Source organism: Cibotium barometz, chromosome 31, assembly GCF_041138505.1.
Source record: "Cibotium barometz isolate CiBa-2024 chromosome 31, ASM4113850v1, whole genome shotgun sequence".
Classification (NCBI taxonomy): Eukaryota; Viridiplantae; Streptophyta; class Polypodiopsida; order Cyatheales; family Cibotiaceae; genus Cibotium; species Cibotium barometz.
In genome coordinates, this window is record NC_141076.1 from 53,381,041 (window position 1) to 53,395,898 (window position 14,858).

At 43.0% G+C, this 14,858-nt stretch overlaps 1 protein-coding gene across 1 annotated transcript in view; it reads right to left on the reverse strand.

Moving 5' to 3' along the window:
- Nucleotides 1–528: 528 nt before the first annotated feature.
- LOC147621043 (glutathione reductase, cytosolic-like) overlaps nt 529–14,858 on the reverse strand; it is an 81,017-nt gene continuing 66,687 nt past the window's right edge. The window contains exons 13-16 of the mRNA XM_086825292.1: nt 1,801–1,914; nt 1,523–1,622; nt 1,370–1,423; nt 529–1,115 (exon numbers count right to left, since the gene is read on the reverse strand). Of these exons, the coding sequence (XP_086681418.1) occupies nt 1,023–1,115; nt 1,370–1,423; nt 1,523–1,622; nt 1,801–1,914 (361 nt within the window). The 3' untranslated portion in view covers nt 529–1,022. The remainder of the gene's footprint in view (nt 1,116–1,369; nt 1,424–1,522; nt 1,623–1,800; nt 1,915–14,858) is intronic.

A 14,858-nucleotide genomic window follows, 5' to 3' on the forward strand; every position in this document is an offset into this window, starting at 1 on the left:
GGCTATGGGCTTGATCCATGACCATGAGTGCTCCAGATCCTATAAGATCATAGAGAGATAAGACCTTGAAGCGGAAGGTTAACCCATTGTCTCGATTGACCTCCATGCCAGTTCAATGGTTGTGTGTTCAACTCTGAGCTTTGCCTCTTTATCACAACATCTATGAGAGTAAAAAATTCCCAAGGGAGCATCGGTCGACTCATTAAACACGAGATTCAACCAGGTTAAGATATGCCTACAGAGAAGTTACGATTTTTACCGATGTGTGTAAAGATATATATGCAAAACCTCCAAAATCAAGGGAGATTTAATAGGAATAGTTTTACTGATTGCAAATTTGTCAAAAACTGAGTCAAATAATTTAGTCCTCATTCCATGGGTTGTGTCTGTCAAATTGGATATTCGTAGATTAAATTGCAATGCACATATATACACGCAACAGTAAGAGTAGCATGCTTTTAATTCTCTATCATTTCACATGACCACGTACCTAATTTGGAATTTCATAATTTTACATGCACAATGGTATAAGTCAAAAGTGCGATGTTTTCATATATAATCACATTTGAAGGCCCATCACGTACACTGAAAGTGATACTACAAATTAGGGGTCAATGAAGTTGGAAGGAAGTATTCATGTGAACCAACCCATTATCTTTAAAGCACTTTTGTGACCATATTTCTAGCTTTAACCGCATCTTTCCCTTCCCATGCACGAGGACCCTGCTTTATTAAATCCAGACAAATCGACTCTAGTATGCCTTTTGGTGTGAACAAGGCTTACATATTATTCTTTGGACTAGTTTCTCCTATCACCACTTCACAACACAAAAATTGATCAAAAGGGTGCTAGAACCTCGTTCACATGAAAATACCAATGTCGCTATTGGTTGTAACTTGTATCTGTAAGTTCACAGGATTGTAGAAAAGTGTGAATATTGCCTAGCCTGCAACTTTTAATTGATTAACTTGGACTCGTAAACCTTCCACCTATGCATCAGCCGTTCATTGCCATGATGCTTTCAAACCTTCTTGACTTGACCATCAGGCGACACTCGTCTTGTAGCCGTTCGCATTGTCACAAACTCTTCAGCAGCAGAAGGATGAATACCCACCTGCAATTACAACCAGATCGGTGACCCCAAATTACAAGAAACAAACAAGGTGGAAGAATCCACAAAGACCCACATGCTTAAAGGGCCTTTTACACATACAACCCACTGTTGGAAGACAGGCTCGATAGCCCATCCATGACCTGTAGTCCCTACCTCCCACCCTCCGATTTTCTGACAGCAGGGATGGGCAAGCATGTGTAAAGGCCCTAAATGCAAAGAAGATTGCATGCCAAAAATAGCAAGAGCATCCTTACAGTAGAATCCAACTGCGCTTTGGTTGCATTGCACTTGAGAGCAACTGCTATGCCCTGTAACAGAGACCAAAATACTCTTAAAACCTTCATGCTTGAGAGCAACTGTATGATGCTTTCTAGATCAAGCCCATATATTAATAATAGCAGCTGTACCTGCATAATTTCGGGGGCATCAGGGCCACACATTGCTGCTCCGAGTACTTTATCACTCTCAGAGTCCACAATAAGCTTCATAACCGTCTTCTCTTGCCGCCTGCAACCAGTAGATTGACTAAATTCATCTGAAATCTAAAGATAGAATCCACCACTATGTGCCATCTTCGCATATAGCATAGCTGCTGTCAGGGGGAGTAAACTATACTATGCGAGGTAAACCAGAACAACATAATTGCATGTTTCTCTCTTCATAGCATGACATGGGAGAAGGGTACCCTGATATTGTATTTTTCATAGGCGTGAAGCTTGAGGTGAAAATGATGATGTCATTCTTAGCTTGCGATATGGCTTCTTGCTCAGACAACCCAACCACCGAAAGAGGAGGTATGCTGCATTGAAAGCCAAAACAAAACAAAAAAAAATTATGTTGCAAGTATACACTTCAAAAATGACAACATTGTCACCCTTCACAATTAATAATATTAAGTTTCTAACAATTTCAATCAGCACAACTCACGTTCTTATATCTTTTTTTTTATGCTTTCTCCCCTATCTCTATGCTTACAACTACCATCGGGTCCCAAATGGGCAAGACGACATGGTCTCCTCCAAAATATTCTAAAGCGCAATGTCTTGGCCCTGAAAGACTCTTTGTTGGGCTCACACACAGAGAGGCCCCTGTAGTGTAACCATGAACCTGTACAAGGTAGCAAATCACTCTCTGTATGAGTGTAAGCTTAAAGCTTTTCGGAAAGCTTCAAACTTCTCTCTAGGCAAATCATTTGTGAAATGATATGCAACATTATCCTATGTAGGGCAATAAGATAGGCTCATCTCCCCTGCATGTGATCTCTAGCTGACATGGTGATAATGGATCTCAATGTGATTGTTACGTGCCACAACCATAGCACTCTGACTATCATCAGTGAGAATTATTGGCATATATGATATGTGTACATGGGCTAACCAAGGGCAATTTTTCCCTTTGGTGTTTCCCATTGGAGATCTGGTGTGAAAGGACACCATCCACTTTATTTGTATGGAGTTGACCTTCAAGCTCAACACGCTTCACTGTGTGTGTGTGTGCTGCTATGCTAACCCTACCTTTCTGTCTGGAGCAACCCTGCTAGGCCAATAGTGGTATCAAAGCTTTGCTACTGACTTCCTGTCAGGCGATGACTCCATTCACTCGCACAGGACTAGGCGATGGCTTGACCCGAGCTTCCATCCAATGACTCCAACCGTTATGTCCGGCACCCCTTCAGCAGCCTTGCTTGCCCCTCTTGGCCACCCGACCTGGCGGCACTAGTGTGGGGGGATCCACCTCCACCCAACCCATAGACGGCACTCAACCCAACGGCCCACTCTGTGACTTACGTCCGTCACCTCAGGATTTTAAAAAATTTGGGGCCTTCCGTCCAGCATATTTACCGTCCGTCACCTCATAGGCTGCTATTGCCATTCCGGCCACCTCGCCCGTCTGTCTTCGTCGCTCTGGCCGGCCCATCCACTACTACTTCACTTCGCAACTTCTGGGTGCATTCACTGGATACTAACTGCAGGGTTTTGTTGGACACTAGTGTGGGACAGAAAAATTTGGGGCTTTTATGATTTATGCTTAATTGCACAATTGCAGCTACACAGTACACAGATTTTTGGGGCTTTTGTGATTTATGTGCAATTGGCACATAATACAGCCCGTTGGTGCACATAAGTTTGGGGCTTTTCGTATTTATGAATTGATTGTGCAGAGATTTGCATTACTTATGTTGTTAGGACACTACAAACATTTTTTGCAGCCTTGTATTTGGGGAGAAAGTTCGATCAGGAACTTGTGATTGCCTGGCAAAGCACTCCGGTGCATTGGTTTTTGCCAACAGGTGCTTATTACAACATACGTGCTTGCAAGTGTTTGCATATCTCGTAGCAGATATATTTTAGCATTATGGATAGCAATGCAACCGATATATTCAGGGTTTTTTCCCAAGAGGATAAACTGCAATAATTAGTCCCTCTAGAGTTTCATGGTCTGAAACCTTTGTGTGTCCAAAGGTTTATGGGGTTATGTATTAGGTGAAGATGTACACCCTACAGACATAGCACCTAGCACACCTCGCCGTAGTGCTCATCAAGCTACAGTATCTGCTCCTTCCTCACAAGAGTAGATACTCATGATGCCCAAGCGATGGCTTTGATTGCTTTGTCAGTAAAGCGATCAATAATACTGCATATCAGGTACTGCACGACCTCACGTCGAGCTTGGGATGTATTGGAGACCATGCATCAGGCTAAGAATGAAGCCAAAGTTGCCTTTCTTAAAAGGGAGTAGAAAATGGCTGAATTTTTTGGACAGCCATTTTCAGGTCCACATAACATGTTTGAAGGACTTCTCCCATTGGGAATTGATGGCACATCAGATAAGCCATCAACTTTGCTTGATGCACAAGAATTGGATGCTCAAAATAAGCCCATAAATAAGCTCATTACACCTCCAAAATGTAGAGGAAGCTGTGGAGGAAGAAAAGGAGGCTAGAGTTGTGCCTCGTTGGCTGCTCCATAGGAGAGTAAGCTTTAAGCTCCACTTGGTAGCAAGACACAAGCTAGTTCACGTTATCCAAGAGAACATATAGATGTTGCTTGCATGAGTACACTTTGTGATGCGGATAAGCCAGATTCATTTGAAGATGCTCATGAGGATGAGCATTGTTTAAAAGCCATGCAAAATGAGATCGATTCTATCCACAAAAACAACACATGGGATTTGGTAGACTTGCCTACTAGCAAGAACTCAATTGGCAAAAAGTGGGTGTACAAGTTCAAAAGAAAGTCTGGCGGTACTATTGACACGTACAAGACCACCAAAGGGTATGCCCAAAAACAGTGCATTGATTATGATGAGACTTTCACACTTATTGCTCATAGGGCCACAATTAGATGCATTGTTGCATTGGCAACCCATCACGGATGGAAAGTGCATCAATTGGACATAAAATCAACTTCTCTCAATGGGGATTTGCAGGAAGAAGTTTATGTAAATCAGTCCATTGGTTTTTCAGATGCATGGTAATGAAAGCAAAGTATGGAGCTATAACTAAAAGGGGGGACAACACTAAAAACACCAAACAGAGCTTTGAAAACACAGCGGAAGGAAATATAAAAACACCACACTGAGCCGAAAAACCAAGGCCCCGTAGGAACTTCTTTATTCAGATAGAGAAGCTTTTACAATAAACCAAGCTACGTGTGCATACAACACTTGATTTTACACAAAGCATCATCAAATCTCTTGCCCAGATATCCATCAAGTGCCAAGATAAAAACACAGCACCAAAAGCCATCTGGAAACTGTCTCAAAAATCAGCTCATAAACAGTCCATAAAACAACTGGTACAGAGCCAAAAACAACCCCAAACTCTGTGCCAAAATAGAGCCTTAAATCAGCCCTAGAAAAGCTCTCAAAACTTTCCCAGACTTCCTCCAAAACAACCCCAAAAATAGCCCCAAATCTGCCCATGACAAGACCAAGACTCTGAGAGTGAAGAACACCGAAAGATAACCACACGTATGGCTGCTGAGTGCAGCCAACACTGTACAACAGTCAGTTGTTGTACGGCCAACGCAAGGGAACAGACCATTGCCAGCAGCCAGTTGTACGGCCAGCGCAAAGAGACACAGGAGGCTGCTGTCGGCCAACAGAAAAGAGAGAGTGTGCCCCTGTTGTATGGCCTGCCCAAAAGAGAGAGAAAGAGCTCCAAATTGCTGAGGATGGAAGTGCAGGCTTAAAAGGAGAAGCCCCACCCCTTTTAATGAAGTCGACCAGCTATATTTGAAGTACTTTTCTCTTTTTGCCCAAAATAGATGAACTTGCCCAAAAATATCAACTTCATGATTTTCTTGGCTTGATGCCCAAGTTTCAGCCCAAAATAGCAACTTTCCGTGCTTTTCCCACCTTGTGGCCCAAGTTTTCCCTTGTCCGCATATACATAATATGTCCAACCCTTCATTGATGATGTGTGAAAACATTGACTTATAAACATTATAAGTCACTTTAATGATGAAAATCCCATGTTGCTCATGCTCTATAGCCATCTTTCAAGCCAAACTTTACCAGTAAATGCTTCAACTTTCTTATATGGAAAAATCCCCATTCGCACCTTGGTTCCACTCAGTGTGTGAAACACTCGTCAAGACTCATGAAGGGACCAAATGGTGACATTCCCTCCGTCTTATAAAGCAGTTGTCCGTAACTATATAAACTTGATACCACTGAGATATCTTTTCAAGTATAGCAGATGCACTGCCAATCCATAATATTTGATAATTCCAGCCATTAAAGCTATAATTCCAGATCCATGATCCGAACTGAGATACGGGCGAAAGAGCCAACCGTACTATGAAAGAAACTTTATCCATATCCCGAATCAACAACTCTAATAATAACCAAACACAAGCACAAAAGGCAACTGAGTCCCAAATATTCATAAATCCATAAGCCAAGTCAAGAACTCTGATATTAACCAGACACAGCCACAAGAGCCAACTGTGTCCCAAATATACATGAATCCATAAACCGAGTCAACAACTCTGATATTAACCAAACACAGGCACAAGAGCCAACTTTGTCCCAAATATCCATAGATCTATAAGTAGCTTTAAGTACCTGCAAACAAAAAATAAGCAGAATACACAGCCACGAAAGATCTTGCCATGCCATTGAAGTGCATAAGGACACCACTCCTATGATCCATATGCACGCCCAAGCCTAATTCCATATGATTCACCAAGGCAACGACCCTTCCATGAAACCATACATGCTTGCCAGGGTTTCCCCTTCCACGAGGCTTCACTCACCAGGGCAACTACCCTTCCATAAGTTCATGCGACACTCACCAAGGTTACTAGAAAAGATATGCCAAAAACTTTTTCCTAAGTCCTTGGACATATCCGTGAGAAAAACATATAAACTAGGCTTATCAACCATAATGTTTACCTGAAACAGTTCAACTTATCAACCATAATGTTTTTACCTGAAACAGTTCAAGGCAAACAAACAACAGACAATTCTCCTTGTACAGGCATACAAGGGTTAAGTGTCCAAAAACACTTACAATAAATTGCAAAAAGCAACAACTTTGCAAAACTCAAAGTATACTTAGCTTTTCTTGCCACGTTCATAATGAAACCAAAATAAAAAATCTCCTTAGCTTCACATAAGATATCTTGAAAGATAGCTCCATGTAGTTTGCTCATAAACTTGATTTATAATCCACAATAATCCATATGGAGAAAGTGCTAAACACAGGCACCTAAAACAAACTCCATATTCCGAGGATAAAATCTATGAATCCATAAATAGTTTATGGGGCTGATTTGAGGCTCTATTTCGGGACTGTTTTGGAACACAATTCATGGCTATTTTTGGCTCAGTATGAGGTTGTTTTATGGATTGTTTATGAGCTAATTCATGGGACTGTTTTGAGACAGTTTCCGGATGCCTTTGGTCCTTTAGTTTTTATCTTGGGACTCGATGGATATCTGGGCAAGAGATTTGATGATGCTTTGTGGAAAATCTGGTACTGTATGCACCCGCACCTTGGTCTATTGTAAAGCTTCTCTATCTGAATAAAGAAGTTTCTACGGGGACCAACTGTTCCGGCTCGGTGCGGTGTTTTATATAGTTCTTCCGCTGTGTTTTCAAAGCTCTGTCTGGTATGGTCGTTCCGAGTCCTTGCTTTTTAGTTACAGTGGTATCAACTTTTTAGTTATAGTGGTATCACAGCAAAAGCTTTCTCGGAAGCAAGAGGATTTCTTCCAACAATAAGATCAGAAGTGGGGACTACACTGACCAACAAATTTTCTATTGAGCTTATGGAAGCAGTCATGAGCATGAGCAGTAGACAGCTTGGTCTAAAGAGCTCTCAAAACTTGTCCAGACTTCCCCAGAAATAGCCCCAAATGTGCCCATGAGAGTGAAGAACACCGGAAGATAACCACATGTGCAGCTGCTGAGTGCAGCCAGCACTGTACGACAAACACTCAGCTGCTGTATGGCCAGTGCAAGGAAACAGATCACCACCAGCCAGTTGTACAGCTAGCACAAAGCCTGACAGAAGGCTACCGTCGACCAACAAAAAAGAGAGAGAGTACCCTTGTTGTACGGCCTGCGCAAAAGAGAGAGAGAACTCCAAATCGTTGAGGATGGAAGCGCATGCTTAAGAGGAGAAGCCCCACCCCTTTTAATGAAGTCGACCAGCTATATACGAAGTACTTTTCCCTTTTGCCCAAAATAGGTGAACTTGCCAAAAAATATCAACTTTATGCTTTTCTAGGCTTGATGTCCAAGTTTCAATATAAAATATCAACTTTTTGTGCTTTTCCAAGCTTGTGGCCAAAGTTTTTCCTAGGCATCTCTTTTGTCGACATATACACTTCATTAATGATGTGTGAAAACACTGACTTATAAACATTATAAGTCACTTTTTAATGATGAAAATCCCATGCTGCTCATGCTTTGTAGCCATCTTTCAGGCCCAATAAATGCTTTCGCTTTCTTTTGTGGTAAAATCCCCTTCACACCTTGGCTCGGGCTCAATGTCTAAAACACTGGTCAAGACTTGTGAAGATACCAAATGGTGACATCCCCTCCGTCTTATAAAGCAGTTGTCCGCAATTGTATAAACCTGATACCACTGAGATATCCTTTCAAGTATAGCAGATGCACTGCCACTCCATAATATTTCATAATTTTGGACATTAAAGCCAAAATTCCAGACCCACGATCCAAAGTCAAATACGGGCACAAGAGCCAACCGTACCAAGAAAGAAACTTTATCCATATCCCAAATCAACAACTATAATAAGAACCAAACACAGGCACGAGAGCCAACTGTGCCCCAAATATTCAAGAATCCATAAGCCGAGTCAACAATTCTCATATTAACCAGACACAGGCACAAGAGCCAACTCTATCCCAAATATCCATGAATCCATAAACCGAGTCAATAACTCTGATATTAACCAAACACAGGCACAAGAGCCAACTGTGTCCCAATTATCCATAAATCCATAAGTAGCTTTAAGTGTCCACAAAAAGAAAATAAGCAGAATACATAGCCACAAAACATCTTGCCATGCCATTGGACTGCATAAGGACACCACCCCTATGATCAATATGCATGCCCAAGCCTAACATGCTTCACATGTCCATATGACCCTTCCTTGAAACCATACATGCTCGCCACGGTTTTCCCTTCCACGAGGCTTCACTTACCACGTCAACTACCCTTCCAAGAGTTCATGTGACACTCAGTAGGGTTACCACCATTCCATGAAAGAATCCATCCGCAATGGGTGCACACAGTCTCTACTGCCAATGAGATGTTGGATCACATGACCCTTGGGCGTAGACATAAGTTCCCACCCAACAAGGCATCATGTTCACTCTACCTCATGTACTCCATGTCGGTACTCAAACATACAGTTTGGAGGAGAGGTGGGCTCAAGTTCACTCTACCACACGCACTCTGTGTTGGTACTCCAACCACACACCTTGGAGGAGAGGTGGACTTGAGTTCATCCTACCACGTGCACTCCGTGTGGTGGTATTCTGATTACAGACCTGGCAGGGGGAGGTGGGTTCAAGTGTAGAACATAAGATGAGAATGAGTCACAGGCATAAATACCTTGGTTCTTCATAAACATGTCTACCACAGATAATTTTACAAGCATTTCGGCCGCCAATAGTTTTACAAGCATTTTCGCCGATAAAAGAAATCCATTAAAAAATTCTCCACCCACGAGATATCCATGAGTTCCATAAATCCACTGCATCCCAAATAAAGGGAGCCAAAAACATACTCCATCCAAGCAAAAGGAGCCAAAGAGCTATATATAAAGCCCAAGAATCACTGAGCCAATGATAACCATATAGACACGTCGAACCATCATATATGTAAAAATCCTCGAACTGAGATGTGCCAAAAACTTTGTCTATAGTCCGTGGACATATCCGTGAGAAAAACCATAAAAACCAAGTTTTTCAACCATAATGTTTACCTGAAACAGTTCAAGGCAAACAAACAACTGGCAATTCTCTTTGTACAGACAACAACTTTGCAAAACTCAAAGTATGCTTAGCTTTTCTTGGCAGGTTCGTAATGAAACGAAAAGAAATATCTCCTCAATATCACATAAGATATCTTGAAAGATAGCTCCATGTAGTTTGCTCATAATTTTGATTTATAATCCACAATAATCCGAATGGAGAAGTGCTAAACACGGGACCCTAAAACCAACTCCATATTCCGAGGATAAAATCTGTGAATCCATAAATAGCTTTAGACCAAGCTGTCTACTACTCATGCTCATGACAGCTTCCATAAGTTTAATAGAAAAACTGTTGGTCAGTGTAGTCCCCACTTCTGATCTTTTCTCTTTCTCATTGTTGAAGGAAAGCCGCTTACTTTCGAGAAAGCCTTTGCTCTGATACCTCGATAACTAAAAAGCGGGAAGCAGACTGAGCTTTGAAAACGCAGCGGAAGAATAATATAAAAACACTGCACTGAGCTGGAACAGCCGCCTCCCCTAGAAACTTCTTTATTTAGATAGAGAAGCTTTTACAATAAACCAAGGTGCGGGTGCATTCAGATACAGCATTGAATTTTCCACAAAGCATCATCAAATCTCTTGCCTAAATATCCATCCAATGCCAAGATAAAAACACAGCACCAAAAGCCATCTTGGAAGCTGTCTCAAAACAGTCCCATGAATCAGCTCATAAACAGTCCATAAAAAAACCACTAGCCAATCATACAGCCACCACCAGCCAATTGTATGGCCAACGCAAAGAGAGACAAAAGGCTGCCATCAGCCAATAGAAAAGAGAGAGAGTACCCCTGTTGTTCGGCCTGCGTAAGAGAGAGAGAGAGAGAGAGAGAGAGAGAGAACTCCAAATCGCTAAGGATGGAAGCGCATGCTTTAAAGGAGAAGCCCCACCCCTTTTAATGAAGTCGACCAGCTATATTTGAAGTACTTTTTCCGTTTTGCCCAAAATAGGTGAACTTGCCCAAAAATATCAACTTTATGATTTTCTTGGCTTGATGCCCAAGTTTCAGCCCAAAATATCAACTTCTTGTGCTTTTCCCAACTTGCGGACCAAGTTTTCCCTAGGTGCCTCTTCTATCCACATATAAAGAATATGTTCAGCCCTTCATAACATTATAAGTCACTGTAATGATGAAAATCCATGCTCTGTAGCCATACTTTGACACTAAATGCTTCAGCTCTCTTTTGTGGAAAAATCCCCGTTCACACCTTGGTTCCGTTCAGTGTGTGAAACACTAGTCAAGACTGGTGAAGGGACCAACTGGTGATATCCCCTCCGTCTTATAAAGCAGTTGTCCGCAACTATATAAACCCGATACCACTGAGATATTATCCTTCAAGTATACCCCCTTCGGAGTGATGGTGGAGTTGCATGCATTACCTACTAACAGAAAGTACCACAACACCCCCCTCTTTCATGACATAACCAACATCGTTATGTGATCTTCATTCCCGTGGTGCTTGCTGCCCGTAAGCCACAGTGTGGCCCTGCACAGAGGGTCTAGCTCCGATAATGAGCAACAGCCAAACGTTGTCAATTTCTTTTTTGAATGCTCTGCTGCTACTACCTCTACTCTGACAGGACTTGCTCTTAGCTCGTGCGCTGCTATGGTCAACGATCCTCCAGGCTCCAGGCATAGCCCCTCTACACGACAAAGACAAAAATATCATTGTTGTTATCATTGCTGCGTTTTTCAGTACACAGTAGGCCCAAAGCATGCATGTCCACGTCTGCCAAGAATCACCATTGTCTTCATCAACAGCTTGTGCCTTCTTCTGAGAAAAAGTGTTCACAGGAACACCTTCATGTGCCTAGCTTATGAGCCCTTCTACACGGCAAATGAGATCCAAGGTGCTACATGCTATGCTTCTTTAATGGTGCTACTTACACGAGATCTTGAAAAGTCTACTTTGATGCTTGTTCCAAAGCATATGTGTTTTGCATCAACAACCTCTTCATCGATGAGAAGTGCATCACCGATTATTAGTTCTTCATCAACCTCATCTACCTCGGGAAGAACCATGCTTGGACCTCAGGTCTCATTAGCATGGAAACGACACCGCAAAATAAGCTACACAAGCACAAGGGGGATTTCTTCGTCTGCTTCTAGTTCCCATTATGTTTGAGTCAAGGGTTCTCTGCCCGGGTAGTACCCCAACACCTGAGTTATTTATCTTTTGGATCCTTTTGGATAATGTAACACCTTGTTTCTATAGAAGGAAACTTTCCATCATACCCTTTTTGCCCCTGCTTTAGGCGAGGGGGAGTTGTTTTTTGTATGCCGATGTAGACTGTCTTTGTCACCCGATGTTACAACCCTGTGTTTTTCTCTTGACATTATGCAAGTGTGCACAGGGACATGGTGGACAATGTGAATGCCATCAGTTTGGAGCAATAGCTTCATGAACAGATTGGTTCAGCTTTTGAGGTCAAAGGTGACTAGAAATTTTTCAGGTTTCTTTTTATTACCCCACATGGGGGGAGGGGACAAAAGATTTAAAACCTTTAAAAATAACATAACACTCTTTTTGGTGAACCGTGGCACTTTTGGAGGGATGATGGCCCCTACGCTTATTTTGAAGGAGCTCCCTCTTTTGGAGGAAATCCTGCAGATGCAACCTAAGGGATACGCTTTTTGACTCTTTGGCTTGGAAAAGAGGCAAGTGGGCAGTCTGCAGGGGGGCGCACAGCTGAACAGCTCTCCCTCTCTCTTGGGTGGAAGGCAGGCTGGCTGCAGGAAGTGCACAACAGAATTGCAGGAGGGCTGCCGCACCCTTGCTTACCCTTTATGGCTACTGGCAGGCTGGCTGCATGAGGCGCACAGCCAACAGGTATTCTCATGCCCTCTCTCTTGAAAGGAGGTGGGTTGTAGGAAGCGCAAGGCAGGACTGTTCTCTCTCTCTGCAGGCTGTTGCAGGAGGGGAGGCGCAGGGCTAAACAGATCTCTCTCTGTCTCTCTCTCTCTCTCTCTCGGAAGGAGGTGGGCTGAACGAGACGCACAACCGGGACTATTTTGGGACTGTTATGGGCTGTTTTGGTTGGCTACAAGTACAACTGTGTGCATGGGTTTCTGGCTACAAGTACAGGGTCACTTGGATGTGTTTCTTGGCATGGAAGTGATGCAAGCTCACATGGCTGCATGTTCATGGAGAAGATTGTTTTCTTCCTGCTTGAGAGGAATAGAGGGACCTGTAGTTGTGGGCATATCTATGTTTCCAGATGTTTCATGAAGATGTATGCCGTTGTTGGCACTGTCTTTGAATGGTGCTGTGTATGGTTCTGTGTGTAAACGGGACAAAGGTTTCAAGGGGAAACAACCTAAGGGTTTCATGTGGAAACATGTCGTAGGTTTCTCGAGGAAACATGTTTTTGGTTTCTCCAGGAGATAGGTCACATGCAGGCAGGGGATACATGGATTGACACATGTTTTGTACAGCCTTGCTGCTGATTGGACAGGGGTCAAGGAATCCATGGCTGAGATGTATAGTATCCTTGGGAGGCAGAGAGGGTTGGTACAGGTGTGTCGACTGTATGGTATGTTGTGCTGTGATGCGAGTTCTCTTTCGGGAAACAGTTTGGAGTCTTTGTTGTGAAACATGAGCACTAGATGTGTTAGGGTGTCATGTTGTTCGTAGGGTAGGAGGCTATGGATGGTTGTGGCAGCCTTGATCATGGGAGAAAGCTTCTGTATGCACGATTCAATGTGTGGGAGTCTTTTGATGTGAACAATAGCTGGAATTGTTTGTAGATGCCAAGTAAACATGAAGCCATGATGCAATGTCTTTGCAGTTTTCAAGAGTTCTACTCTGACGACTTAGTTTATAGCCTTATTGTATTCAAAGCTCTTTTAATCTATTTAAGAAATACCACAAGGGACACTTTGAATACAAAAAGGCTAGAAACTCAGCCGTCAAAATAGAAATCCCGAAGCCTACAAAGCCCCTGCATCATGGCTTCATGTTCACTCAGCATCCACAAATAATCCCAACTATTGTTCACATCAAAAGACTCCCACACATTGAATCCTGCATACAGAAGCTTTCTCCCATGATCAGGGCTGCCACAACCATCCATAGCCTCCTACCCTACGAACAACATGACACCCTAACACATCCAGTGCTCCTGTTTCACAACAAAGACTCCAAACTGTTTCTCGAAAGAGAACTCGCATCACAGCACAACATACCAGTCGACACACCTGTACCAACCCTCTCTGCCTTCCAAGGGTACTATCCATCTCAGCCATGGATTCCCCGACCCCTGTCCAATCAGCAGCAAGGCTGTACAAAACATGTGTCAATCCCTGTATCCACTGCCTGCATGTGACCTATCGCCTGGAGAAACCAAAAACATGTTTCCTCGAGAAACCTACGAATGAAACCCTTAGGCATGTTTCCCCTTGAAACCTTTGTCATGTTTCCACATAGAACCATACACAGCACCATTTAAAGACAGTGCCAACAACGGCATACATCCAGTGAACTGTTTCTTCATGAAACATAGATATGCCCACAACTGCAAGTCCCTCTAATCTGCTCCATGAACATGCACCCATGCCAGCTTGCATTGCTTCCATGCCAAGAAACACATCCAAGTGACCCTGTACTTGCAGCCCGAAGTGGCGGTGGAGCATGTGGAAAGGTATGTCGATGGTGGTGGAGCATGTCCTAGATCTGGAGCTGATGAGGTAATCGTGGGGGGGGGGGTTGTCAAGGGCGTCGGGCACGCTGGAGTGCAGAGGCTCGGTCCCAGGTAACTCCTCTCAGGCGAGGTAGGTCAAGAGAGAGACCATAGTAGTTAGGAAACACGTTTCCTACAGGGAAGGAATCTTGGAAACGTCATTTTTTTAAGCAAATTTTTTGACATTTTTTTTTGTCCCAAATCTAACGTCGAAATCTATGCGACTCTTTCGCTAAAATTTTTTATGTAGTGTCATGTACCAACACATGGTAGCAACAATATGCAAGAGCGCACGTAGGACAAAAGAACACTACACAGGGCATGTGATCTTGTAATCAGGTTTCTACTTGCTTCCATATTTAAGCATAGAAGCTTACTAATTGCAAGTAGAGTCGATGACCGCGGAAGTCTTCGCGAGATGGAAGTGCTTGGAGTGTTGAAATCTTTGATTTGTCACAATTCTTCGCGACAAAAATCTTCAAGAGGATAAAGGGAACCCTAGGAAATCTTCCCCTATGGTTCAACTTGAGAAAGGAAGGCTGAAATTAG